Consider the following 24,778-nt stretch of genomic DNA (forward strand, 5'->3'; position numbering starts at 1 on the left):
ACAGTCTGGTGGGCGTGCTGCAGGCAAGGAAGCAGTCACTCCAGGGCCCTCTGGGAAAACAGAGAAGGAACGCCTAAACCAGCCCCCAGCAGAGTCTTCCTAAAGAAGGTGACATCAGAGCTGAGTTTTAAAGGAGGGCTGGGAGTTACCCGGACATTGCAAAGCCACAAGGGCACGGCAGGAAGAGGGGACAGCCGCAGTCACAGTGCAGAAGTGAAAAACAGTTCGGGGTGTGCGTTTTTCCAGATAACTCCTGAGCATCCCATCCCCACCAGACTCTAAGCTCCATGGGGGCAGAATAAGAATCTGCCCAGTGGCTCAGCGTAGGTGAGTGAGTGACTCAAATAAAGTGATACGTGAACAGCAGTGGTTGGTATGAATTTGCACACAGGGCAAAGCAGGGAGGCTCACGTTCTTGGCTCCCAGACCCACCCTGACCCACCTTTCCAAACTACATCATGGGTATGTGGTGGCAACCCCTGCTCTGGGGTGCTGGGGGAGTTAATTAGCAAGCTAAGTGCAGATCAGTTTGCTCTTCTTCAGCTAAATGATTAAGCAAGGCAGCCAGGCTCCCTGAGGGGGCCCTGGAGGTGTCCACTTTGGCTCCCTGCTCCTGGGGGGGAAGACGGGGGCTGCTGTGTTGGTTTCCTGCTTTGTGCTTCCATTGGGGTAGGTGAGGACTACCCTGCTTCCATATTTCCCCCAGATGTGTCTCCTTCCCTGGAGAGAAGAAAAGGTAGCAGAACTGAGATTTGACCTGAGGGAGCCCACTGATCACACGTCTCAACTTTTAGCTTGTCCAGAAAGGTTCCGAGTGGATTGGAAAGAGCTTGGGCTCTGGAGTCAGGTGGATCTGAGCTGGAATTGTGGTTCCACCATTTCCATCAGTATCACTTCCAGCCAGTCACCTCCCTTCTCCATGCCTCAGTTTCCTCGTCTGTAAAAAAGGAAGTTATCCGCCAGGCATGATGGCTCACGCTACTCAGAAGGTTGTCTTTCCAGCTACTAGGAAGGCTGAGGTGGGAGGGTGGCTTGAGCCCAAGAGTTCAAGTCCAGGCTGGGCAACATAGAAAGACCCCCATTTAAAAAAAAAAAAAAAAAAAAGGAAATACTTCTGTTTACTTCTGGGGATGCGGTGGAGACAGGAGGTGATTTAAAAACTAAATTGAAGCAATGCAGGTAGAGGTGCTGTTAGCAATCCCTGGCACATCTAAATGCTCCATGGGTGTGTTTTTTCCCCCTTTTTCTGAGACAGAGTCTCGTTCTGTCGCCCAGGCTGGAGTGCAGCGGGGCCATCTCGGCTCACTGCAACTTCTGTTTCCCAGGTCCAAGCAATCCTTGTGTCTCAGTCTCCTGAGCAGCTGGGATTACAGGCGCTCACCACCAGACCTGGCTAATTTTTGTATTTTTAGTAGAGACGAGTTTTCGCCATGTTGGCCAAGCTGGTCTTAAACTCCTGACCTCAAATAATCTGCCTGCTTTGGCCTCCCAAAGTGCTGAGATTACAGGCGTGAACCACCGTGCCTGGCCTGTTTTTTTCTTTTTGTGTGTGTGTGTGTGTGTGTGTGTGTGCGCGATGCGCAACCTCCCTCATGACCCTCGTGGAAATCCAGGCCCTGTTGCGGGGGGCTTGGTAGCCCACCAAGGCTTTGCCAGCCTCTGGCTCTTCTCCTCAGTGCCCAGAAGTGCTAAGATCAGAACCCTGAAGGGAAGAAGGGAAAAGAAGGAAGGAAATGTTATTCCTACCAGTTACTGATAGGTGCCAGCCCTGGACTGGGTCCTGGAGCTGCCTGGTTTGAATCCTGCCTTTGCCACTAGCTGTATACCCTCGGGTGAGTGAGTTCACCGGGTCAAACTCTGATGCCTCTTCTGTGTACACGACTGATGATACTACCTGGCTCCAGGAGGAGCCCGGTGAGGAGCAAATGAGGCCATGAGGTTTAGAACAGAGTTTTCAGTGCCTGCTCAGTCTTAGCTGTTGGGATAAGACCTGACCCTGACTTCAAGCGGCTGATGGAGAGATGGTGCAGAGACACACAAAAGAACAAGAACAAGACAGAGGGAGATGGCACCTGGAACACAGACTTATTCCCGGCTGCGGCCTTATCCAGGGTGCCTAGCACATAGCAGCCCGACATAAATACACACTGAGTGACGGCCATAGCAGCCCGACATAAATACACACTGAGTGACAGCGCAGAGATGCATGCAGAGGACGGGGATGGCAGAGGGAGGAGAGGAGGGTCAGCTCTCTGTTCCCTCATAGGCTTGACCAGATTACCACAGGTCCCCGGGCGTGGCATTACTGAAAGCAGACTTGTCATTACACTAGGTGAGGCCGGGAGGTGGCAGGTAGATCCCTGCAGCCAGCCTTCTGTGTCTAGGCCTGTTCCTATCTTTCTTTTTTTTTTTTTCCCCATGAGACAGGGTCTCACTCTGTTACCCAGGCTGGAGTTCAGTGGCGCGATCTTGGCTTGCTGCAACCTCCGCCTCCAGGGTTTAAGCGATTCTCCTGCCTCAGCCTCCTGAGTAGCTGGGATTACAGCATGCACCACCACACCTAGCTAATTTTTATATTTTTAGTAGAGACAGGGTTTCACCATGTTGGTCAGGCTGGTCTCTAAATCATGACCTCAAGTGATCCACCTGCCTTGGCCTCCCAAAGTGCTGGGATTACAGGTGTGAGCCACTATGTCCGGCTAGGGCTGTTCCTATTTTAGGAGGAGGAAACCATCATTCCAAGAGTTTCAGTACCTTGTCCATAATCCCAGAGGCAAGGGAGTTCTTTTGTTTTTTGTTTTGTTTGGTCTTTTGTTTTTGTTTATTTTTTTCTTTTGAAACAGGGTCTCACTCTGTCACCCAGGCTGGAGTGCTCTGGCACGATCAGGATTCATTGCAACCATGACCTCCCAGCCTCAAGCCATCTTCCTGCCTCAGCCTCCCTGGCAACTGGGACTACAGGCGCATGCCACCATGCCTGGCTAAATTTTTTGTATTTTTTGTAGAGACAGGGTTTTGCCATGTTACCCAGGTTGGTCTTGAACTCCTGGGCTCAAGCAGTCCACCCACCTTGGCCTCCCCAAGTGCTGGGATTAGAGGTGTGAGCCCCTGTGCCCGGCCAAGGCAGTCCTTTTGAATGTCTGCCTGGCTGCCTCTCTTCCCAGCCCGACACCTCAGCCATCGCTTGCCAGGTGTGTTGAACTCCTCTTAGGGCCGAATCATGCTCTTGTTCTCTCACCTCCTCCAGGCCTTTGCAGTGGCTGTTCCCTGTGCTAGGAACACTGTCTCCCTAGCCCTATCTGGCTGACCTCTCATCAGCCCATCACCTGCAGGTGTTTAGATGCCACATCCACTTGGAAGTCTGAACTTGTGGTTGGGTGACTCACCTGTGTGCTCCCACAGCCCCCAGGCCACTTCTGTTTTGAATGCATCATGTGATGTTGTGATTGCTGGTTTGTCGCCCCCATTAGGACTTAAAACTTGGCGAGAACAGAGATCAAGTCTCCTGTATATTTCATTTTATTCCCAGCACAGTGCATGGCACACAGCCGGTACTCAAAACACATACGCCGAAGGTAATTAATTCATGAAAGTGTTGCAAATATTTCTCCCTTCAGTATATTTTCCCTGAAGCAGGCAGTGTGAATTCAGTTGCAAGGGTCTACTAGACTTGGAGTTAAGCAGGTTCTATTCTCAGCTCTTTCACTTATAAGTCATGGACCTTTGATGAATCAGCAGCCTTCTCTAAGCCCCTATATCATGGGGATAGTATTCATGATGTGAAGATTGAACAGGACCATACCTTTAATATGAATGAAGCCTTTTGATCACTGCAGCTTATAAGTGCTGGCCTCAATTTATTAATTAGTGAAACAACAAGGTAAGCAGAGGAAAGGGGGCCTTGGAAAACATGACCCCAGCCCTCCCCCTGTCATTCCCCAGGAGTAGATGATGACAGTCATTGTCATGGCAACATTGTACAAGCCAGTCACCATGCACATACTACAAGCCAGCCACTGTCCTGGGCACTTTCCATTCATCCATTTCTTCATCCATTGAACCAGTATTTTTTGACCACCTATTCTGTATCAGGCCTAGGACCAGGTCCTGGGAATACAGCAGCAAAGAAGCAGAGCATGCACTTTCAAGGGACTTAGATAAACAAGATGCTGAAATCAGTAGGCAATATGTCAGATGGAGACAAAACAGGGAGTGTCATGGTTGCAGGGCAGGGTGGGGAGGGCGCTGCTCTTTTAGACAGTGGTGGGGGGCAGGGAGAAGGTAACATTCATGCAAAGCCTTGAAGGAAGCGTGTGCCATGCGGATATGTGGGGAAGAGGATTCCAGGCTGGGGAAACAGCATATGTAAAGGCCCTGAGGTGGAAACATGCTTGGCAAGGTTAAGGAGCAATCAGCCAGTGTGGCTGGAGCAGAAGAAGGGGCAGGGCAACTTCATGGGCAAGCACCCTGTGCAGAAGGCCCAAACACTTGGCTTCATGCTCCACTGTTGCCGTATGAGATTATGACTGTTACCCAGGCTGCTGGAGTGTGCAGTAGTGCAATCTCGGCTCACTGCAACCTCTGCCTCTTGTGTTCAAGTGATTCTCATGCTTCAGCCTCCCGAGTAGCTGGGATTACAGGCATGCACCACCGCGCCCAGCTAAGTTTTGTATTTTTAGTAGAGACAGGGTTTCACCTGTGTACCGCCATGCCCAGCTAATTTTTTGTATTTTTAGTAGAAACGGGGTTTCACCATGTTAGACAGGCTGGTCACGAACTCCTGACCTCAGGTGATCCGCCTGCATCCACCTCCCAAAGTGCTGGGATTACAGGTGTGAGCCACTGCGCCCAACCAAGATTCTTAGTATGTTAACAAGGGGCCCTGCATTTTAACTTTACACAGGGTATCATAAATGATGTAGTCAGTCCCCATAGTAGTAGATGTAGTCAAAGAGGTGGTAGGGACCACGGCTCAGAGGCCACTCCCAGGCCTGGGTGTGCTCTGGCCTCCTCCCATCTTGCCATGGAAGCCAGCCCACCAGAGATGCTGCAGCCACGCCATCTTGATGCTACCCTGATGACAGTCTAATTATTTCTTCTCTGTGTTAGTTTCCTGTGGGTACTGTAACAAATAACCACAAACCTTGTGGCTTAAAACAACACAGCCATGTTATCTTATACTGCTGGACATCAAATGTCCAAAATCCATGTCACTGGGCTAAAGTCAAGGTGCCAGTCCTTTAGGAGGCGCTGGGGGACAATCCATTTTCTTGTCTTCTCTAGCTTCTAGAAGCCCCCTGCCTTCCTTGCCTCTGGTCCCCTTCTCTATTTTTAAAGTGCATCTCTCCAACCTCTGTGTCTGTTGCCTCATTGTCTTCCTTTACCCTGACCCTTTTGCCTTCCTCTAATAAGGATCCTTGTGATGACATTAGGCTTGTCCAGGTCACCTAGACTAATCTCCCCATCTCAGGAGCCTTAATTTCATCACATCTGCATGTGCACAAAATTCCTTTCGCCCTGTAAGGTAACAAATTCATAGGTTCTGGGGATTGGGATATGGACATCTTTGGTGGGGGGGGGGCATTATTCAGCCTCCCACATCCCCTACTTTGCTACTGAGGAAACTGAGGCCCAGAGAAGTGATATGACTTGGGCAAAGTCACCCTCCCAGCAGGACAGATCCACACTTGAGGACCCTGTCTGTCAAGTTTGAAGTCATGGGCTCTAGACTACCAGGAAAGGAGATACCCTCCGCCCATCATTTTCTGTCACCCTCCTTCCCTTGCACTCCTCCCTCCACTCCCTAGTGTTTTGGGAAACAGCCAGGCTTGGGCAGTTTAGCCCAGAGCATTTGTGCTGAAGACTGTAGCTGACACGGGGACAGATAAGCTCATCCATCCACCTGGGACCAGGACAGAGGGAAGAGACTGCCTTTTTGTAGCTAACAGGGTCCCAGGCCACTATGGGCTTTATCATCAACATCTTATAATGAGGCCTCTCATGGGTACTGGGGAGCAGGGCCCTGTGTGCAGGGAAGCTGCTGATGCAGTTGCTGGGGCACGTGGGCTGGGCCCTTCCTGTTCATGGGGCCAACGCTCTTAGATCAAGGGAACCATGGCCAATGAAATTGGGTGCCCCACTGCTGCTGTTAACAGGAATATTTTTACTCATAGCCTAGCAACTCCTATGGGGCCTCAGCCTGGCCCCAAGGACTCTGCCAGCTGGCCCCTGGGGCCATAGCATCAGAGGCGATCGCGGCCTCCTCCTCTTCCTCCCCCTCCTTGCCAGAATTGCAGAGAGAGGATCTTTATAGGAAATTGGGGGTGAGAGCAAGAAAATGACATATTTTCATCAGCTCTAGTTTTTAATAATGAGTGTCCAGTTATCTAGTGGCAGATGTTGTGGGTAAGAGCATCCGTACAGACATCAGAGACCTGTATTCAAATCCCACCTCTGCTATATCTGAGCTCTGTAAGCTTAGGCAAAATGGTGAACTTCTCTGAAACTGAGCCTCAGTTTCTCTTATCTGCAAAGTGGAAGTAACAATTTCCCCCGTCATGGGGTTGTTATAGTCTATTTTTAAAGTGGGTAAGCAAAATTTCAGCTTGTGGCCTTAAAAAAATAACATGTATGAGGTATAAAAACAAAAAATAACAAATACTCGTGCACCCAGCTTAAAAAGTAGAGAACTGCTAGTTTCTTAGAAACCCCTTGTGTATACCTCCTGGGTTCCATCCATCTTCCTCCCTCCCTTTGCCCATAAGAAAACAGTTTCATGACTACCATTTGTTTGTTTTCCTTGTGTCTGGCCTTTGTAGTTTTTTTGGTTTTGTTTTGTTTTGTTTTTTGAGAAAGAGTCTCGCTCTGTCGCCCAGGCTAGAATACAGTGGTATGATCTCAGCTCACTGCAACCTCCACCTTCTCGGTTCAGGCAATTCTCATGCATCAACTTCCCAAACAGCTACAACTACAGGCGCGTACCACCATGCCCAACTAATTTTTGTAGTTTTAGTAGAGACGGGGTTTCACCATGTTGGACTGGCTGGTCTCGAACTCCTGACCTCAAGTGATTTGCCTGCCTCAGCCTCCCAAAGTACTGGGATTACAGGTGTGAGCCACCGCATCTGGACTGCTTTTGTTTTTTAAATAGAGACAGGAGGTCTCATGATGTCTCTCAGGCTAGTCTTGAACTCCTGGCTTCTAGCGATCCTCATGCCTCAACCTCCCAAAGTGCTGGGATTACAGGCATGAGCCACTGCACCAGCCTGATTTTTGTAGTTTTTATGTCTTCTTCCTTGCTATTATTAAAGGTCAGAGCATAAGCATGTATAACCTTGTCCCTTCCACGCCTAATTTCCTACTAAGTTCCTCTGATTTCCCTCTCCTCTCAGCTACCAACAGAGGACGCTACTGATAGGGAAACCAGAATGCCAAACTTGTCACTACTGTAGTACACTTAAGAATTAATAGGCTCTGAAAAGCACCACAGGGACTTTACTGTAAGTAAAGTATATGTAGCAAAGGGCTTGAACTTCCTAGAAAGTATGGAGTAAGCCCACACTTTACACTCAAACACACCTGAGTTTTGAACATCAGCCCTGCTCACCATCCTAAGCCACCAATTCTTTGCATTTCCTCAAAAAATATTTCAGTGTCATATTATGACAGGCACTGCAAAGGTGTGGGGATAAGATGATAAATGAAAGAAACAGACCAAAACAGAGTCCCTGCTCTCATTTCATTGGGGAAATCACCATGAAACTACATCAACACACAAATACAGAACTTCAAGTTTCAACAAGCACTAGAAAAAAATAAAAACAATTCATGGAGAATTCGTTTAGGAAATGGGAAAGGGCTTTCTCTGTGGGATGGACATTTGAGCTGAAACCTGTACTTACTTCCTTGACTTCTGACTATGGTTTAAAAAAAAAAAAAAATTACCAGCCTGGGCAACACAGGGAGACCTCATCTCTACAAAAAAAGTCCTTTAAAAATTATCTGGGGCATGGTGGCACACACCTGTGGTCCCAGCTACTCAGGAGGCTGAGGGGGGAGGATTGCTTGAGCCCAGGAAGTCCAGGTTGCAGTGAGCTGTGATCGCACCACTGCACTCCAGCCTGGGTGACAGAGCAAGGCCCTGTCTCAAAAAAAAATAAATACATAAATTCCGCTTTTTCGTCTGCAAACCAGGGCTGGTGATATCCCTCCCAGCTTTGCCCTTAGTGACAGGCCCTGGCTCAGTGCCTGGTTCAGCACTGCCATTCAGTAAATGTCATGTCTCTTCCTCCTGTCGTTCCTGGCTGTATATGCTGCTGGAGATCTGCAAAGGAGTGGTGTGAGTGATAGTCTCTTAAGTGATGGGAGAAATCTGCTGCTGGCAAGTGAGCTGTGAAGCCTCTAACAAGCTCACTGGACCCTATTCAACTGGGTTTGATGGCGACCCTGTCGGAGAGAGAAGAGAGAAAGGAGGGTGTATCACTGTCAACAGGAAGCCTTCCTCTTTTTCTGGGGAAGGTGGTATCAAGGAATTGAAAGGCTGTGCTGTAGAGTCAAGTGACCTGGGTACAAGTCCCAATTCTGCAGCAAGTAACTTGACCTCTCCTAGCCTTGTGTTCTCATGTGTAATATGGTCCGTATAATTCCTCTCCAGTGGTCTGTCATGTGGAACAGTGCCCAGCATAACGGGGGCACGCCGCAAGTGGGACCGTTACCACTATTTCCACCAGAGCAAAGATGCACTGGGGCAAACGTGCAGAGGTTTGGGGTACAAGTAAGGGTAAGAAAAAGGCAGTCAAAGGGCTCATTCACATCACGGAGGTCCGGGTTCCTGCGCCACCCTTCCCTAGGTGGGTAACCTTGGGCAGATTCCTTTATCCCTCTAATCCCCTTTCTTCGTCTGTAAGACACAGCTCCAGAACTTCCTTTACCCAGCAGCTGTGAAATCCTGCAGGCAAGTCGCGTCGCCTGGCCCCTGACTTCAAGTTTAGGGGAGCTGATGAGGTCACTCCCTGCTGGACACGGGGTCTTCGGGGTGAAATGTTCAAATAAGACAGCAGGGAGTGGACGCGCAAAGATGCGTCAAAAGGATGGAAAAGGCAGCTTTGCCCTTCGCAAACTGCGACCTCCTTTGTGGGCTAAGAGCTTCATGCTGGGGGGCCTGGTAGCCGGCGGGACTCCCGGAGGCCCGACCCGGAGCCCGTGGCGCGCAGAGCGGGGCGGCCCGGGGCGCGGGGCTGTGACCTCATCGGCCGGCGCCGTCCCGCGGGGCCATGAGATCATGAGATGCCGGCGCTCGCCGAGGAGTCGATTTGTTGGGAGCGCGGGGACAGCCGGCCGCCCGACGCGGTGATCTCATCCGGGCCCGGGGGAGGAGGAGGCAAGCGGCCGGGCCAGCCCGCGCCGCCGGGAGGGGGATTAATGGCCGCCGGCGGGTGGTGACGTCACCGGCAGCACCCGTTGCCAGGGAACGCGCGGTCGCCGGCCCCGCCCCCGCTGGCCCCGCCCCCTACCTGCTGCGCTTCTTTCCATCCTGGCTCGCCCTTCTCTTGCCTTTTTTCCTTTTTCTTTTGTATTGAGGCATAACTTATATATTGTGGAGAGCCCTAATTATAAAGCTCAGTGGATTTTTACAAACGTATGTAATCACTCAGATCAAAGTATCAACAGAGCTGTCCAACAGAAATATAAGGGGAGTCACACAGACGATTTTAAATATTCTAGTAGTCACATTAAATAACTAGAAAGGAACAGGTGACTTTAATTTTAATACTCTATTTTATTTAGCCTAATGTGCCCAAAATATTATTTCAACATGTAATCAACATAAAAATTTTAATGAGATGTTTTACCTTTTGTTTTTCTAAGACTTTGAAATTCCCTGTTTCTTTTGTTTTTGAGGGAGGTGTTTGTTTTTAAAGACAGTCTTACTGTGTCACCCAGGCGGGAGTTCAGAAGCACCATCATGCTCACTGCAGCCTCGACTTCCCTGGGCTCAGGTCATCCTCCTGCCTCAACCTCCCGAGTAGCTGGGACTACAGGCGCCCGCCACCACACCCAACTAATTTTTTTGTATTTTTAGTAGAGACGGGTTTTCACCGTGTTAGCCAGGATGGTCTCCATCTCCTGGCCTTGTGATTTGCCCGCCTCGGCCTCCCAAAGTGCTGGGATTACAGGCGTGAGCCACCATGCCTGGCCACCTCATCATTTTCTTTTTTTTTTTTTTTTTTTTTTTTTTTTTTTGAGACGGAGTCTCGCTCTGTCGCCCAGGCTGGAGTGCAGTGGCCGGATCTCAGCTTACTGCAAGCTCCGCCTCCCGGGTTCACGCCATTCTCCTGCCTCAGCCTCCCGAGTAGCTGGGACTACAGGCGCCCGCCACCTCGCCCGGCTAGTTTTTTGTATTTTTTAGTAGAGACGGGGTTTCACCCTGTTAGCCAGGATAGTCTCGATCTCCTGACCTCGTGATCCACCCGTCTCGGCCTCCCAAAGTGCTGGGATTACAGGCTTGAGCCACCGCGCCCGGCCTACCTCATCATTTTCTAGAGTATTTGTTATGTATAGACTCCCATTCCTAGTATCTTCATCATCAGAGCTCTCTATGAGCCATGCTTGTGGGAAACCCAGGTGTTTTGAAGCACAAGGCCATTAGTTTGCCCCCTCATTTATCCATTGCTCATTCAGCAAATACTTCTTGGTTACCTGCTGAGTCCCACACCCTTTCTATTAGTTAAGACTGGAATCAAATAGTAACAGCAAAGAATCCAAAATAATAAGACTTAAATTTTTAAAAAATGTATCTCTTTCTCATGTAAAGGCCAAAGATAAGCAGTTCAACCCTGGGAATATGACACCTTCCAGCCCACTGTTTCACCAACCCTAGAGGGTAGGATTCCTCCTCATGGTCCAAGATGGTGGCAAGAGCACCAGCCATCACATCCAAGTTCCAGACAGTAGGATAGAGAGAGTGGGGAAGAATAAGGTGAAAGCTTCTCTGAAGTTGCTACATGACACTTATAATTGTGTTAATGGTGAAGACCCTCTTCCTGGCTTGCAGAAGGCTGTCTTCTCACTGTGTCCTCCAGTGGCAGAGAGATCTCCCATGTCTCTTCCTATAAGGGAACTAATCCCATCATGAGAGCTCTACTCTCATGACCTAATTACCTTTCAGAGGCCTTATCTTTAAACACCATGGCATTAGGGATTAGGGCTTCAACAAAGGAACTTCAGGTGGGCACAGTTCAGTCTATACCATGAGCTGAGTAGCCTTAGATGGGTACCTTAGTTTTTGTTGTTGTTGTTGTTGACTTGAAAGAACCATTTAATTCTCACAATTTTGCGGGTCAGGAGTCCAGTCAGGACACACTGGGTACAGCTTGTCTCTCCTCCCCATGATATCTGCTGGGGCTGGACTATCCAACGTGGCATCTTCACTCCCAGGTCTGATGCATCAGCTGCAATGGCAGGGATGGCCTTCTTAAGGTCCTATATCCGGAGCCTCAGTTCTCACCATTGGCTGGTTTCCATGTTGCTCCTCCAGTTAGTCTCAGAGCTGCTCCTCTTCCATGTGTCCTCTTCACTGGGTCTCTCCTTAGAGCTTGGGCTTCCCACAAACATGGCGGCTGGAGGAGGGAGAACAAGCAGAAGGAAGTGAAAGCTTCCTGATCTCTTAAGGCCTAGGCTTGGAAGTCCCAGATATCCCTTCTGCCTTAATTCTAGTTCGCCTTAGTTATTTTGAACCTGCATTTTCTCATCTCTAAAATAGGGCAGCAATAACATAATGGCCACATTTCTGGATTATCATGAGGGCCAGTAATAGCTATATCATGTACTGGGCCCTTCTCATGTACCTGTGTTTTAGATTTATTGGCTTATTTAATCATAAGATCACCTCGGTGTGTTGAATACAGGTTTTACTGACATGTGAGAGCCAATGGTTAAATTTTCAGGAAATTTGCAAACAGTTGTTAAATCATTGGTAGCTTGAAGTTGGCCTTGTGAGAACATTTACACCACAGAAACTGGCAAACACAAATTAGGGCCTTTTCTTTCCCCCAGAGACCTAGCTTGCCAGCACACCACTGCATGCATATCTATATGTATGTGTGTATATATGTATGAACGTGTGTGTGTATTCAACCCCATTTACAGATGAAGAAACTGAGGGACGTAGAAGTTAAATTATTGTGCCAAATCAACCGATTTAGTAGGTGATAGATCTGACCTTAGAATCCCAAATCCTATGCCTTTAAACCACTAGGCTGTCCTGCCTCCACAGATGAAAAAATTTGTATGAAAGAGATTTGTAAACAGGCAAAGCTGTATAAATAGTCATTATTCATCTTGATACAGAAAAAAAAAAGGTTTCATCTCTGTGCATTTTTCATACATTGAAGCTGCTGACAGATACCTGATTACGTCTCTCCTCCCTTCCTCCCCACTCCCGTAAGTCTTCAAATCATCTTTCCCACGTTGGTGTGTTCTTCTAAAAAATTCTCCTCTCTGTTCATTTCTTCTGTTTCTCAGCATCCTACTCTCCTTCATTTCCCACCCGCTTCTGGAGCCAGCCCTCTGTTGTTTCGATATTTCCCATTTCTCTTCTTGTCCCACCCCTCATCTTGGCAGTGAGGAAGTTGGAATAGAATCTGCCTTCCCAACTCAACACTCCCGCCCCCTTTATCTGAATCAAAGCAGAGAACCATCCATGCCCAAGCACGTCCTGCAACAATTGCTACTGTTTCCCCTTCATGGTGGCAGGGAGGCGAGACAGCTCATAATCTGATTCCTTGTTCTCTAACGCCCCAGAGAAACCACACATCCCATTTGGTGGTCGTCAGAAATAACATGCTTAAGAAACCTGGAATTATAAAACTGCTTAATTAGAGAGAGATGGTTTTGCTGGGATATGCCCAGTTTTCCTTGGTGGTTTGATCTCCTTTTCAAAGTGGCCCACCCCCCTGGCAGCTAATTGCTACCTTTAACGGGGTACCACATAAGCTGTCACTCTCTTAATTTTATTTGCTGTGACATCAGTGCTTGCTTATAAAGAGATATTCTCTCTTCAGCATTTCAACTCTCCTCCATCAGCAAACTGTAGGAAGTTGACTTGAGTAATGAGGATGGAATCTTCAGCTTCAAGAGGTCTCCTCTGTTACATGAGCACCTACTACCTGCTGGATGCTGGGAATACACCCAGAACCAAATTAGTTTCTCCCATAAGGGGCTCACAGTCAGGTGGGAGGGATGGACAGTAAAATAATTTTTTTAATATTGTGAAAAATGCTTTGAAGGAGTGATGTAGGGGCTGGATATGGTGACTCACACCTGTAACCAGAACTTTGGGAGGCTGAGGCGGGTGGAACACCTAATGTCAGGAGTTCGAGACCAGCCTGGGCAACAGGGTGAAATCCCATCTCTACTAAAATACAAAAAAATTAACTGGGTCTGGCAGTGGGTACCTGTAATCCTAGCTACTCAGGAGTCTGAGGCAGGAGAATCATTTGAACCCAGGAGGCGGAGGCTGCAGTGAGCCAAGATCATGCCACTGCACTCCAGCCTGGGCAACAGGGTGAGACTCCATCTAAAAAAAAAAAAAAAAAGGAGTTATTTAGGGGAGTCTTCAAGGGCGAACACAACAGGAGCACCTAATTCAGTTAAAGAGGAGTCAGAGAAGGCTTTTCGTAGGCGGTGACAAAAGATGAATAGATGTTAGCTCAGCAAAGAGTAGAGGGACCACTATTCCATCTGCAAAGGAAGAGCTTAGTGTCATTAAGCAACTGAAAGACAGGCAAAGAAGCTGGTATCAGAGCCTTCTGGGAAATCCTGGGGATGTGTTAGAATCCCCATCATGACTTATCTAGATTCTGATAGAACAGACCACAGGTCAGAAAACTACAGGCTACAGGCCAAATATCTCCTGCTACTTGTTTTTATAAATAAAGTTTTATTGGAACACAGCCACACCCATTCACTTACCTGTTGTCCAAGGCTATTTTCCTACTACAGTGACAGAGGTGAGTAGTAGCGCCAGAGACCTTATGGCCTGCAAAGCCTAAGTATTCACTACCTGGTCCTTTGTAGAAAAAGTTTGCCAACACTTGTTCCAGAGCCACCCAGTAGCAAGTGGGAAGTTTGGGATTTGGCCCAGAAACCAGCCTGCAGCTAAGGGGCCTGAGAATTGGAAGATCCAAAGACAGTGACCAAAACTAAACATAAGGTGGCAGGTGACAATCCTGGGTCTGATCCCAGCCTCTTTGGCTCCTGGGGCCGTGCTCTTTACCACCAAGCCAGACTGGTTGTTGAGACTGGCCTACAAGGAAGGACAGAGAGGGGACCAAAATCAGCCAGATGCCAGCAGGCAGGGGCTCCCAGAGACACAGGGACCTTTCATGGGGTAGCCGTGTCCTTACCTGTCATGAGACCAGGCAGACCAAGCAGGAGGCTGCCCACCAAGATGGTGCCCAGACCATTAACCATCTTTTCCTTCACCTCTTGGCTCTGGAACACCCTTCCTCCCTTGCCTTCCCTCATGTCTTCACCAGTTTGGCTCTTAGACATCCATTAAAGTAGTGCTTCTCAAACTCGGATGTGCACTCGGGTCACCTGGGGACCTTATTAAATTGTACATTCTATTTCAGGAGGTCTGGGGTGAGGCCTAAGAGCCTGCATTTCTAACCAGCTCCCAGGTGATGCTGATGGTGCTGGTTCATGGATCACACTTTGGGTGGCTGGAAAGATAACTTCGCTTAGACTTTCTTGATCAGTTTCCCACCCCACATCCCATGCCTCAATTCTGGGGCTCCCTCCCATTTACCTCTGGCAGAGTTCTACCACACTGTTTTACAGTAGTTTGCTTAGTAATGGTGCAGAGTTCTACCACACTGTGTTACAGTAGTCTGCTTAGTAATGGTCTTCCTCATTGGGTAGCAAGCTTCCTGATGGCAGAGACGAGGTCTTAGTTATCTTAGTTTCACCAGAGCCTGGCACTGTGTCTGGTGCATAGTAGGTGTCCAGAAATGAAAGCAAGGAAGGGAGGGAAGAAGAAAGGGAGCGGGCGAGGGAGGGAGGGGCAGAGGAAAGGGGGGGAAGACAGCATCAATGGATAAGAGGCAGGAAGGGAGGGAAGGAAGAAAGGAAACACAGATGGGTAGAAGAAAGAAAGGTAAGGAAGGAAGGAAAGAAGAGTTATATAGGGATGCGCTGAATGTAGGGAAGAGTGACAAAAGTAGGTTAAGGCCAGGCATGTAGTCCCATGTAGGGACTACAGCTCACATCTGTAGTCCCTACAGGGGACTCAGGAAGCCAAGGTGGCAGGAGGATCACTTGAGCCCAAGAGATGGAGACCAGCCTGGGCAACATACATAGACCCCATCTCTAAAAAACACAATGTTTTAAGTGAAAAAAAAAAAAACAAAAAAAACAGCAGGTCAAGACTGGCAGTTGAGAGAGGCTGGACAATTTGGTCCCGGGTAAGATGGAACATGCAAGAGTTGAGAGACCCTGGGTGAGAGCAATTTGGGAGACATGAGGAAAGCATGGGGCAGCTGAGGGTGGGTGGTTCAGGAAATCAGAGTTCAAATCATGGGTATTCTGCAGATCCTGGGCTTGATTAGCCCTGGCCATTGAGTTGCTGTCCATTGGTCCAGCATCCATCATGCCCTTGTCCATGTAAAACAAGCATGGTGGCCACCCCCTACATCTCTGTTCTCCAATCACCCCCATCTTCCCAAAGGTTCCAGAGGGAAACCAGCATTTCCCTCCAGGGGATGTTTCTGGGACTAAGGGACTGGTGGGAGTCAGGAGGGGAAAGGAGGGCCCTTTGAGAAACAATGACCTCACAGCTGGAGGTGGCCAACTAGTCACAAAAATCAGGCAGGTGGTGAGTGATGACTGGACGCCCTTTCTTGGTCCTTGGTAGATGTGGGTATATGTGCTCCAACGAATCCTCTTCTGAGTGACCTGTGCCCAGCCCATCAAGATGGAATATAAAAGGAGGCTGGCTATAAAGTCTCTGTCCACATGCCACGCATATGATGTGATCTTGGCTCACTTCAACCTCTACCTCCTGGGTTCAAGTTATTCTCACACCTCAGCCACCCACGTAGCTGGGATTATAGGCACATGCCACCAAACCCGGCTATTTTTTGTATTTTTGGTAGAGACAGCATTTCACCATGTTGGCCAGGCTGGTGTTGAACTCCTGGCCTCAAGAGATTTGCCCACCTCGGCCTCCCAGAGTGCTGGGATTACAGGTGTGAGCCACCACATCCAGACTCATTTCCCCTCTAATTTAAACATATCACATGCTCAGTATAAAAAATCTGGAGAGAGCAGAAAAACACAAAGAGAATGAGTTTTTTTTTTTTTTTTTTTTTTTGCATTCTCTATTATTTCCATTTGGAACAATAATTGAGCATTTGCTTGGGTCAAATGATATCTTTCATCAGGATGATTTCTTTTTTAACTTTTAATTTTGAGATAATTTTAGACTTAAAGAAAAGTTGCAAAAGTAATACTGAGAGTTCCCATATACCCTTCACTCCTCTTCCCCTAATGTTGATATCTGATATACCAGAGTCCAATTAGCAAGGGCAGGAAATGAACATCAATACTGTTACTATTAACTAAACTAAAGACCTTATTCACATTTTGCCAGTTGCCCCATTGACATTATTTTGTTTTTCAATTTTTATTGTTGTTTTTTGTTTTTGAGACAGGGTCTTACTCTGTCACCCAGGCTGGAGTGTAGTGGCACAATCATAGCTCACTGCAGCCGCGAACTTCTGGGCTCAAGTCATCCTCGTTCCTCAGCCTCTCAAGTAGCTGGGACCACAGGAACTCACCACCACTCCCAGATAATCTTTTGATTTTTTGTAGACACAAGGTCATTCTATATTGTCCAGGCTGGTCTTGAACTCCTGGGCTCAAGGGATCCTCCCACCTTAGCCTCCCAAAGTGCTGGGATTACAGGCGTCAGCCATTGTACCTGGCCTATTGACTTTTTTTTACAGTATAGGATTGAATCAGGGCTGGGCGCGGTGGCTCATGCCTGTAATCTTAGCACTTTGAGAGGCCGAAGTAGGTGTATCACCTGGGGTCGGGAGTTCGAGACCAGCCTGGCCAACGTGGTGAAACCCCATCTCTATTAAAAATACAAAAATTAGCCAGGCGTGGTGGTGTGCACCTGTAATCCCAGCTACTTGGGAGCCTGAGGCAGAAGAATTGCTTGACCTGAGAGGCGGAGGTTGCAGTGAGCTGAGATTGTACCACTGCACTCCAGCCTTCCTGGGTGAAAGAGCAAGACTCTGTCTAAAAAAAAAAAAAAAAAAAAAAAAAAAAAAAAGCACTTTGGGAGGCCAAGAGAGATCAGAGAGAGATAGACCATCCTGGCTTGAAATACTAAAAAAAATACAAAAACTTAGCCGGGCGAGGTGGCGGCGCCCATGTTGCAGGAGAATTACGGAGCTTTGAGTCATGTGCACTCCAGCCTGGGCGACAGAGCGGAGACTCCGTCTCAAAAAAAAAAAAAAAAAAAAAAAGAGAGAGAGAGAGAATAGGATTGAATCCAAGATCCCATGTTGCATTACTTGTCATGTCTCCTTAATTCGCTCCAACTTCACATTCCTTGGTCTTCTCTTTGTCTCTCATGATCTTGACATTTTTCAAGAGTGTTGGGCCCCTTCAACTCGGGGCCAGGTGCAATGGCTCATACCTATAATCCCAGCACTTTGGGAGCCTGAGGTGGGAGGATCCCTTGAGCCCAGGAGTTTGAGACCAGCCTGGACAACACAGCATGACCTCATCTCTCTACAAAACCAAAAAAAAAAAAGGAGAGAGAGAGATCCATGTCTCTTGGATTTGTCTCTTGTTTTCTCATGATTAGATTAGAATTCGTTGATGAGTTTTGGCGACAATACCACAGAAGTGATACTGTGTCTTTTCAGGACATCATGTCAGAGGGTTCAGGATGTCAAAATGACTTCTCACTGGGGATGTTAACCTTTATCACCTGAATAATATGATGTATGTTTGCTTTCTTCACCATGAAGTTGCTATTTCTTCAGGATACATTTTTAATGGCTGTATGGCTTTCCTTTACAGATCTCTAACATAATCAGACCCTCTTTTTTGTACATCTTGTTTGTTACTCTTTTTTTTCTTTAGTATTACAAAGAATGCTATAGTGACCATTCTTATAGGCACATCTTTGCACATATCTCTGATTATTTTGTTAGGGTAAATTGCCAGACATAAAATTGTTGGCGTAAAGATTATTCATATTTTTACAGATATGGATGCTTGGGGCAGGGTTGTTTGTTTGATTTAATCAGCTTTATAGAAGCAGGATTTAAATACAATACATTGCGTATATTAGGAGTGTATATTTCAATTAGTTTTGGCAAATGTGCACACCCATGTGTCCCCCATCCCAATCAAGATATAAAATATTTCATATTTCTAGGCCAGGTGCAGCAGCTCACACCAATAATTCCAGCACTTTGGGAGGCTGACGAGGGGCAGATTGCTTGAGCTCAGGAGTTGGAGACCAGCCTGGGCAACATCGTGACATTCTGTCTTTACTAAAAATACAAAAAAATTAGCCAGATGTGGTGGCGTGTACCCGTGGTCCCATTTACTTGGGAGTCTGAGGTGGAAGAATCGCTTGAACTTGGGAGATCAAGGCTGCAGTGAGCCATAGTTGCACAACTGCACTCCAGCCTGGGCAACATAGCAAGACCTTGTCTCAAAAAAAAAAAAAAAAAAAAATATATATATATATATATATATATATATATATATCTCGTTCTATCCCTTTCCAAAATTTCCTGATACCTCCTTGTAGTCAGTTCTCCCCACCCCTTACCCCAGACAACCAGGGATCTGATTTCTATTATCTCAGATTAGTGTTACCTATTCTAGGACTTAGTATAAACCAGAATTATGTAACAAATACTCTTCCATGACTGTCTTCTTTGATTCGACATAATGTTTGTGACATTCGCCCATGTCATCGCAAAGGTTAGGCATTCATGTATTCTTATTGCTGGGCAGTATCCTGTTGTATAAATACACGATCGTTTGTTTATCTGTTCTTCCACTGATGGGCGTCTGGGCTGCTTCCAGTTTGGGGATTTTATGAAGCCACTAAGGGCATTGGCATACATGTGGACACATGTTTCATTTCTCTCGGGTAAATAGCTCAGACTGGAGTTGCTGGGTCATAAAGGAGGTAGGTATTCAACTTTATTCAACACTACAGAGTGGGCTTATTTTCATCTCCATTTCACAACACAGGCCACAGAAAGCTTGAGGGACTTGTCCAAGGGAAGGAAGATAAATAGGATTTTTCTCCAGGAATAATGCTAGGTGCTTATCCTGTTCATCTCCTTTAATCCTCAAAGCAACCCCGTAAGGTGGGAGTTCTGATTCCCACTCTGTCGATGGGGAAACTAAGGGTCATGAACATCCAGCAAGGTCAGGTTCAATCCCAGCCCAGTGTGAGTACCTAAGTCGTGTTCTTTTTTTTTTTTGAGATGGAGTCTCACTCTGTTGCCCAGGCCAAAATACAGTGGTGTGATCTTGGCTCACTGCAACCTCCGCCTCCAAGTTCAAGCGATTCTCCTGCCTCAGCCTCCTGAGTAGCTGGGATTACCGGTGCGCCACCACGCCCAGCTACTAATTTTTGTATTTTTAGTAGAGTTGGGGTTTCGCCATGTTGGCCAGGCTGGTCTCGAACTCCTGACCTTAAGTGATCCACCTGCCTCAGCCTCCCAAAGTGCTGGGATTACAGGCATGAGCCACCACACCCGGCCCCTGTTTTCTCTCAACACAACTAGGTATTCATCCTGTCTCCTTGGAAGAGAGCAGGTGGTAGAGCTAGGAAGGGCACGTATCTCCCTGCTTTGGGCCTTATGGCCTGGGCTTACCTGCATTCTGTGCCCATCCTGCCTGGGCCCCTGAGAGCAGTCGCTGTGATGCTCAAGTCAGCCCTCTAAAGAAGAGGATGGCCTGGATGCGGAGGGCAGGGACTGTGCCCCCACCTTGGGCTTTGAGCCCTCCAAGCTGCTGCGAGACCCAGAGGGTGACCCACTCTCCAGCCCTCTGCCCGAAGGTGTAGAGTTTCTTCTACCCTGAAACTCGATCCTCAATCCTGGGCACTTTGATCTTCTGGGCTGCTGGGTGGCGGGTGAGGGCAGCGGGCAGGGGCCGCGTCTCCCTGGCCATATCGCAGCCCCATTAGGAGCTGGCCTGAGTGCTTTCCAGAGCTGATTAATGGCCTGCCTGTGACCTGGAATGTCATCACTACCCGGGGCAGGGGGCCCCCCAGCCGGGTCCTTTGGGTCTTTACTGCTAATAATAATTGATGTTCTCCGTGTGGTTGCAGGGAAAGTTCTATCTGGTCATCGAGGAGCTGAGCCAGCTGTTCCGATCCCTTGTCCCCATCCAGCTGTGGTACAAATACATCATGGGTGACGACTCCTCCAACAGCTACTTCCTGGGAGGGGTCCTGATCGTTCTCTACAGCCTCTGCAAGGTGAGGTGGCCCCAAGGCTGGAGGGCCAGCCTAAGGAGGACCCCATTCAGTAAGGCCTCAGGGGGCCCTGGGGGAGCCTAGAGCACCCATGCTGATTTATTTCTTTATTTATTTTAATTGAGGGAAAATTCACACGACATGAAATTAACCACGAACTGTTTTGAGATAGAGTCTCACTCTGTTGCCCAGGCTGGAGTTCAGTGGCGCAATCTTGGCTCACTGCAACCTCTGCTCCCGGGTTCAAGTGATTCTCTTGCCTCAGCCTCCCAAATAACTGGGACTACAGGTAGCCACCACTACGCCCAGCTAATTTTTTGTATATTTAGTAGAGACGGGGTTTCACCATGTTGGCCAGGCTGGTTTTGAACTCCTGACCTCAAGTGATCTGCCCACTTCTGCCTCCCAAAGTGCTGGGATTACAGGCGTGAGCCACCTCGCCCAGCCTCCAGTAACTATTTTAAAGTGTACAATTAAATGACATTGAGCGGATTCACAATGTCACGCAACCACCACCACCTCTGTCTAGTTCCAAGACATTTTCATCACCCTGAAAAGAAACCTTGTACCCATTAAGCAGTCACTCCCCATTCTTCCAACCTCCCCTTCCCACAGACCCTGGCAACCACAAATCTTCTTTTTCTGTCTCTATCAGTATACTTATTATGAATGTTTCATATAAACAGAATCATGTAATAGGTGCCCTTTTGTGTCTGGCATTTTCATTTAACATTGTATTTTTGAGGTTCATCCACATTGTAACATGTATCAGTATTTTTTCTGGTTTAATCTACCCTAATTTCTCACCTATGAAGCTCACCATATGATATTCTTTCCAATAGTCATCTTCACAAACCCTTCAAGGTACATACTATTATTACTCCCTTTTTTTTTTTTAGACCGAGTCTCGCTCTGTTGCCCAGGCTGGAGTGCAGTGGCAAAATCTCGGCTCATTGCAACCTCCGCCTCCTGGGTTCAAGCGATTCTCATGCCTCAGCCTCTTTGGTAGCTGCGATTATAGGCATTCACCACTATACCTGGCTAATTTTTGTATTTTTAGTAGAGATGGGGTTTCACCATGTTGGCCAGGCTGGTCTCAAACTCCTGACCTCAAGTGATCCACACGCCTCAGCCTCCCAAAGTGCTGGGATGACAGGCATGAGCCACCCCACCTGGCCCCCATTATTCCCATTTTACAAGGTAAGGAACTGAGGTTCAGGGAGGTTAGAAACTGAGGTTACTTGCCCAAGATCACTCAGGTAAAGACAACAGAACAAGCATTGAACCCAGGCAGGCAGCCTCTAAAGCCAAAAGCTCCCAACCACACTTCTACTGAATGTTTTCTATCTCTCTTACCTCAAAAATAGTATCCGTGCTAAATTGCACACCCTCAACTCCTCAAATTAGTATGCAGTGCTTTTCTTTTCATCATTAGTACAAATCAGAGGATTTTTTACCCCCTAAAAATCCGTACATCCTTCTTTTTCTCTTTGGCTCTCCATTTCTAGCTTTAGAGAATCCTGGGAGGATGCATGAGTTCTTCTCTCTCCTTCCTTCCAGCAGGACTGGCCAGGCAATCCACGCAGTATCAGCCATTGGGGCGTACTGATTACTTGCTGGTTCTGATCAACACAGTGGCTGACCGGAGTGCTAGATGGAGAAGGGTTATCAGGGTGGGCTGTGCTCAGAGTAAGAGTGCTGTGATCGATTAGCAATGCCTGCCCTGGGCTTGGGAGGGGAAATAGGCACTATATGTGCTATATATTTGCTATTCTGGCCTAGGTAGCAGGGGAAACTGTTGATGTTAGGCAGCAAGACAAAAGCCATGCAACACTGTTGGGAAGGAAGAAGTGCAAATGGGAAGAGGGGCCCTAAAAATGTTCTGAATCAAAAATGGATGGAGGGTGAGGGGATGGGGTGAGGTGATTATGCAGGGGTTACGAGAGATCCTTGGGTACTTTTCAGCCACCACCCTGCTCTCCTTTCAGTCCTTCGACATCTGTGGACGCGTGGGCGGAGTTAGGAAAGCCCTGAAGCTTCTCTGCACCTCTCAGGTGAGTTGGCTTCAGGTGGTCCCCACTGAAGTATGGGGAATTAGGAGCTGGAAACAGCAGTGGCCCCTTCCTCAGCCCACAGATATCACAGTGCTCCTGAGGGCATGGCTCCCAAGAGTGTCCATAGCTATATTTGCCTCTCCCCTCCCTCAAACAGAACTATGGAGTCCGAGCCACTGGGCAGCAGTGCACAGAAGCCGGTGACATCTGTGCCATTTGTCAGGCCGAGTTCCGAGAGCCTCTGATTCTCCTGTGCCAGGTGAGCGGGGCTCAGGCGGGACCATTGGAGACTGAGGCTGGGGAGAGCAGGACCCTTCCCCATGGGCAGTCCTTGGGTCTCTGGCATGGGTCTCTGGGGAGCAATCCAGTTAAGACCAGAGTCAGCCAGACCTGGGTTTCAATCTCACCTCTGCCTCTTAGTAGCTGGGTGGACTTGGGCACGTTATTTCACCTCTCTGAGCCTTGGTTTCCTTAGCAAAATGTAGACATGCCAAATTCAGTATAGTGTAACATCACAATATCCTGCATGTGAATTTCAGCAGCATTCTTGACCCCCCATGGGTCAGTCACTGTCTCTCTGAGCCTTGGTGTTTCTCATGTCTAAAATGGATATCATAGTAGCCAGGGGCAGTGGCTCACGCCTGTAATCCCAGCATTTTGGAAGGCTGAGGCAGGCAGATCACCTGAGTTCAGGAGTTCGAGAGCAGCCGGGCCAACATGGTGAAACCCTGTCTCTACTTAAAAAAAAAAAACTACAAAAATTAGCCAGGCATGGTGGCACACACCTGTAGTCCCAGCTACTCTGGAGGCTGAGGCAGAATTGCTTGAACCTGGGAGGTGCAGGTTGCAGTGAGCTGAGGTCATGCCACTGCACTCCAGCCTGGACAACAGAGCAAGACTACATCTCAAAGAAAAAAAGGACATAATAATAACAGCTACTTCATAGAGCTATTATTATGATTAAAGTAGATCATCCATGGAAAGAGCTAGATTTCGCTTATTCAACCATAGAAGTTGATAGAATTATGCTTGTTATCCGTATAATTATTATTACCATTTGTTTTCATTAGGCGTGGGTCACCAGCCCACAGTCGTAAGTGCTGGTCTGTTCCTTTTAACTCCCTAAATGCGTCCCTCCTCCTCCTCCTGACATCAGGGACTAGGTGTCAATTCAGCAAATGTGTATTGGGGTCAAAGCATCCTATCTGACACCAGGAAGGAGAGGCAGAGGGCACGCAGATCCCGCAGATCCCGTCCCCTCCTCTGGAAGCTCACAGTCTCCGCTGGGAGACAGACACTTACATAAATAACTGTGAAGCAAGGCAGGCAGTGAGAAGTGCTGTGTAAGAGAGATTCATGCAGTGTCTCGGGGGACCGGGGCAGACAGCGATGAGCTCCAGGTTGGGAAGGGTTTTTGGAGGAGGCATAGCCTGGAGACCAAAAGGCATGGAAAGGCTTAGGGGTCGGGGATAGAAGGTGGGTTCCTTTTTAACATCGGCAAGCATTTTTGTTGTTGTTGTTATTGCTGTTTGGAGATTTGGAAGGGGAAGGTTGTTTTTCATGTTCAATTGTATTTCTTTTTAAATGGATAATATATTTGCATGAATCAACATTCAAAAGGAAGACTAAAGAGACGTGATGACTAAACACATTCTGGGACCTGGGTTGGATCCCAGAACAGAGAAGGGACATTAGTAGAAAATGGGTTTGGTGAAATCCGAATAGAGTCTGGAGCGGAGTTAATAGTAACATATCAACGTGGGTTTCTTAGCTTTGACAAATGTACCACGGTAATGCAAGATGATAACATTAGGGGAAACTGAAACCCAGTGAGGGGTGTACTGGGATTTTCCGTTCTATCTTTGCAACTTTTCTGGAAACCTTAAATTATTCAAAAATAAAAAGTTTATTTAAAAAAAAATCGTTGAAAGATATAAAAAGGAGGCCTGTCACCATATGTATGTATATGTGTGTATGTATTTATACACACAAACATATCTTTTTTTAAAAAAAACATAAGTTATAGTACATTCTACCTATTGTTTTCTGCACCTTCCTTTTTTTTTTTTTGAGACGGAGTCTCGCTCTGTCACCCAGGCTGGAGTGCAGTGGCTGGATCTCAGCTCACTGCAAGCTCCGCCTCCCGGGTTCACGCCATTCTCCTGCCTCAGCCTCCCGAGTAGCTGGGACTACAGGC

General features: G+C 47.8%; 2 protein-coding genes across 3 annotated transcripts in view; one reads left to right on the forward strand and one right to left on the reverse strand.

The window, feature by feature from the left end:
* SPRING1 (SREBF pathway regulator in golgi 1) overlaps nt 1-24,778 on the reverse strand; it is a 465,726-nt gene that overhangs the window by 101,493 nt on the left and 339,455 nt on the right. The gene's annotated exons all lie outside the window — the stretch shown is intronic.
* RNFT2 (ring finger protein, transmembrane 2) overlaps nt 1-24,778 on the forward strand; it is a 106,770-nt gene that overhangs the window by 69,030 nt on the left and 12,962 nt on the right. Inside the window, exons 7-9 of the mRNA XM_050748065.1 lie at nt 20,381-20,530; nt 22,516-22,581; nt 22,739-22,840. Coding sequence (XP_050604022.1) covers nt 20,381-20,530; nt 22,516-22,581; nt 22,739-22,840 — 318 coding nt within the window. The remainder of the gene's footprint in view (nt 1-20,380; nt 20,531-22,515; nt 22,582-22,738; nt 22,841-24,778) is intronic.

This window comes from Macaca thibetana, chromosome 11, assembly GCF_024542745.1.
Source record: "Macaca thibetana thibetana isolate TM-01 chromosome 11, ASM2454274v1, whole genome shotgun sequence".
NCBI classification, from domain to species: domain Eukaryota; kingdom Metazoa; phylum Chordata; class Mammalia; order Primates; family Cercopithecidae; genus Macaca; species Macaca thibetana.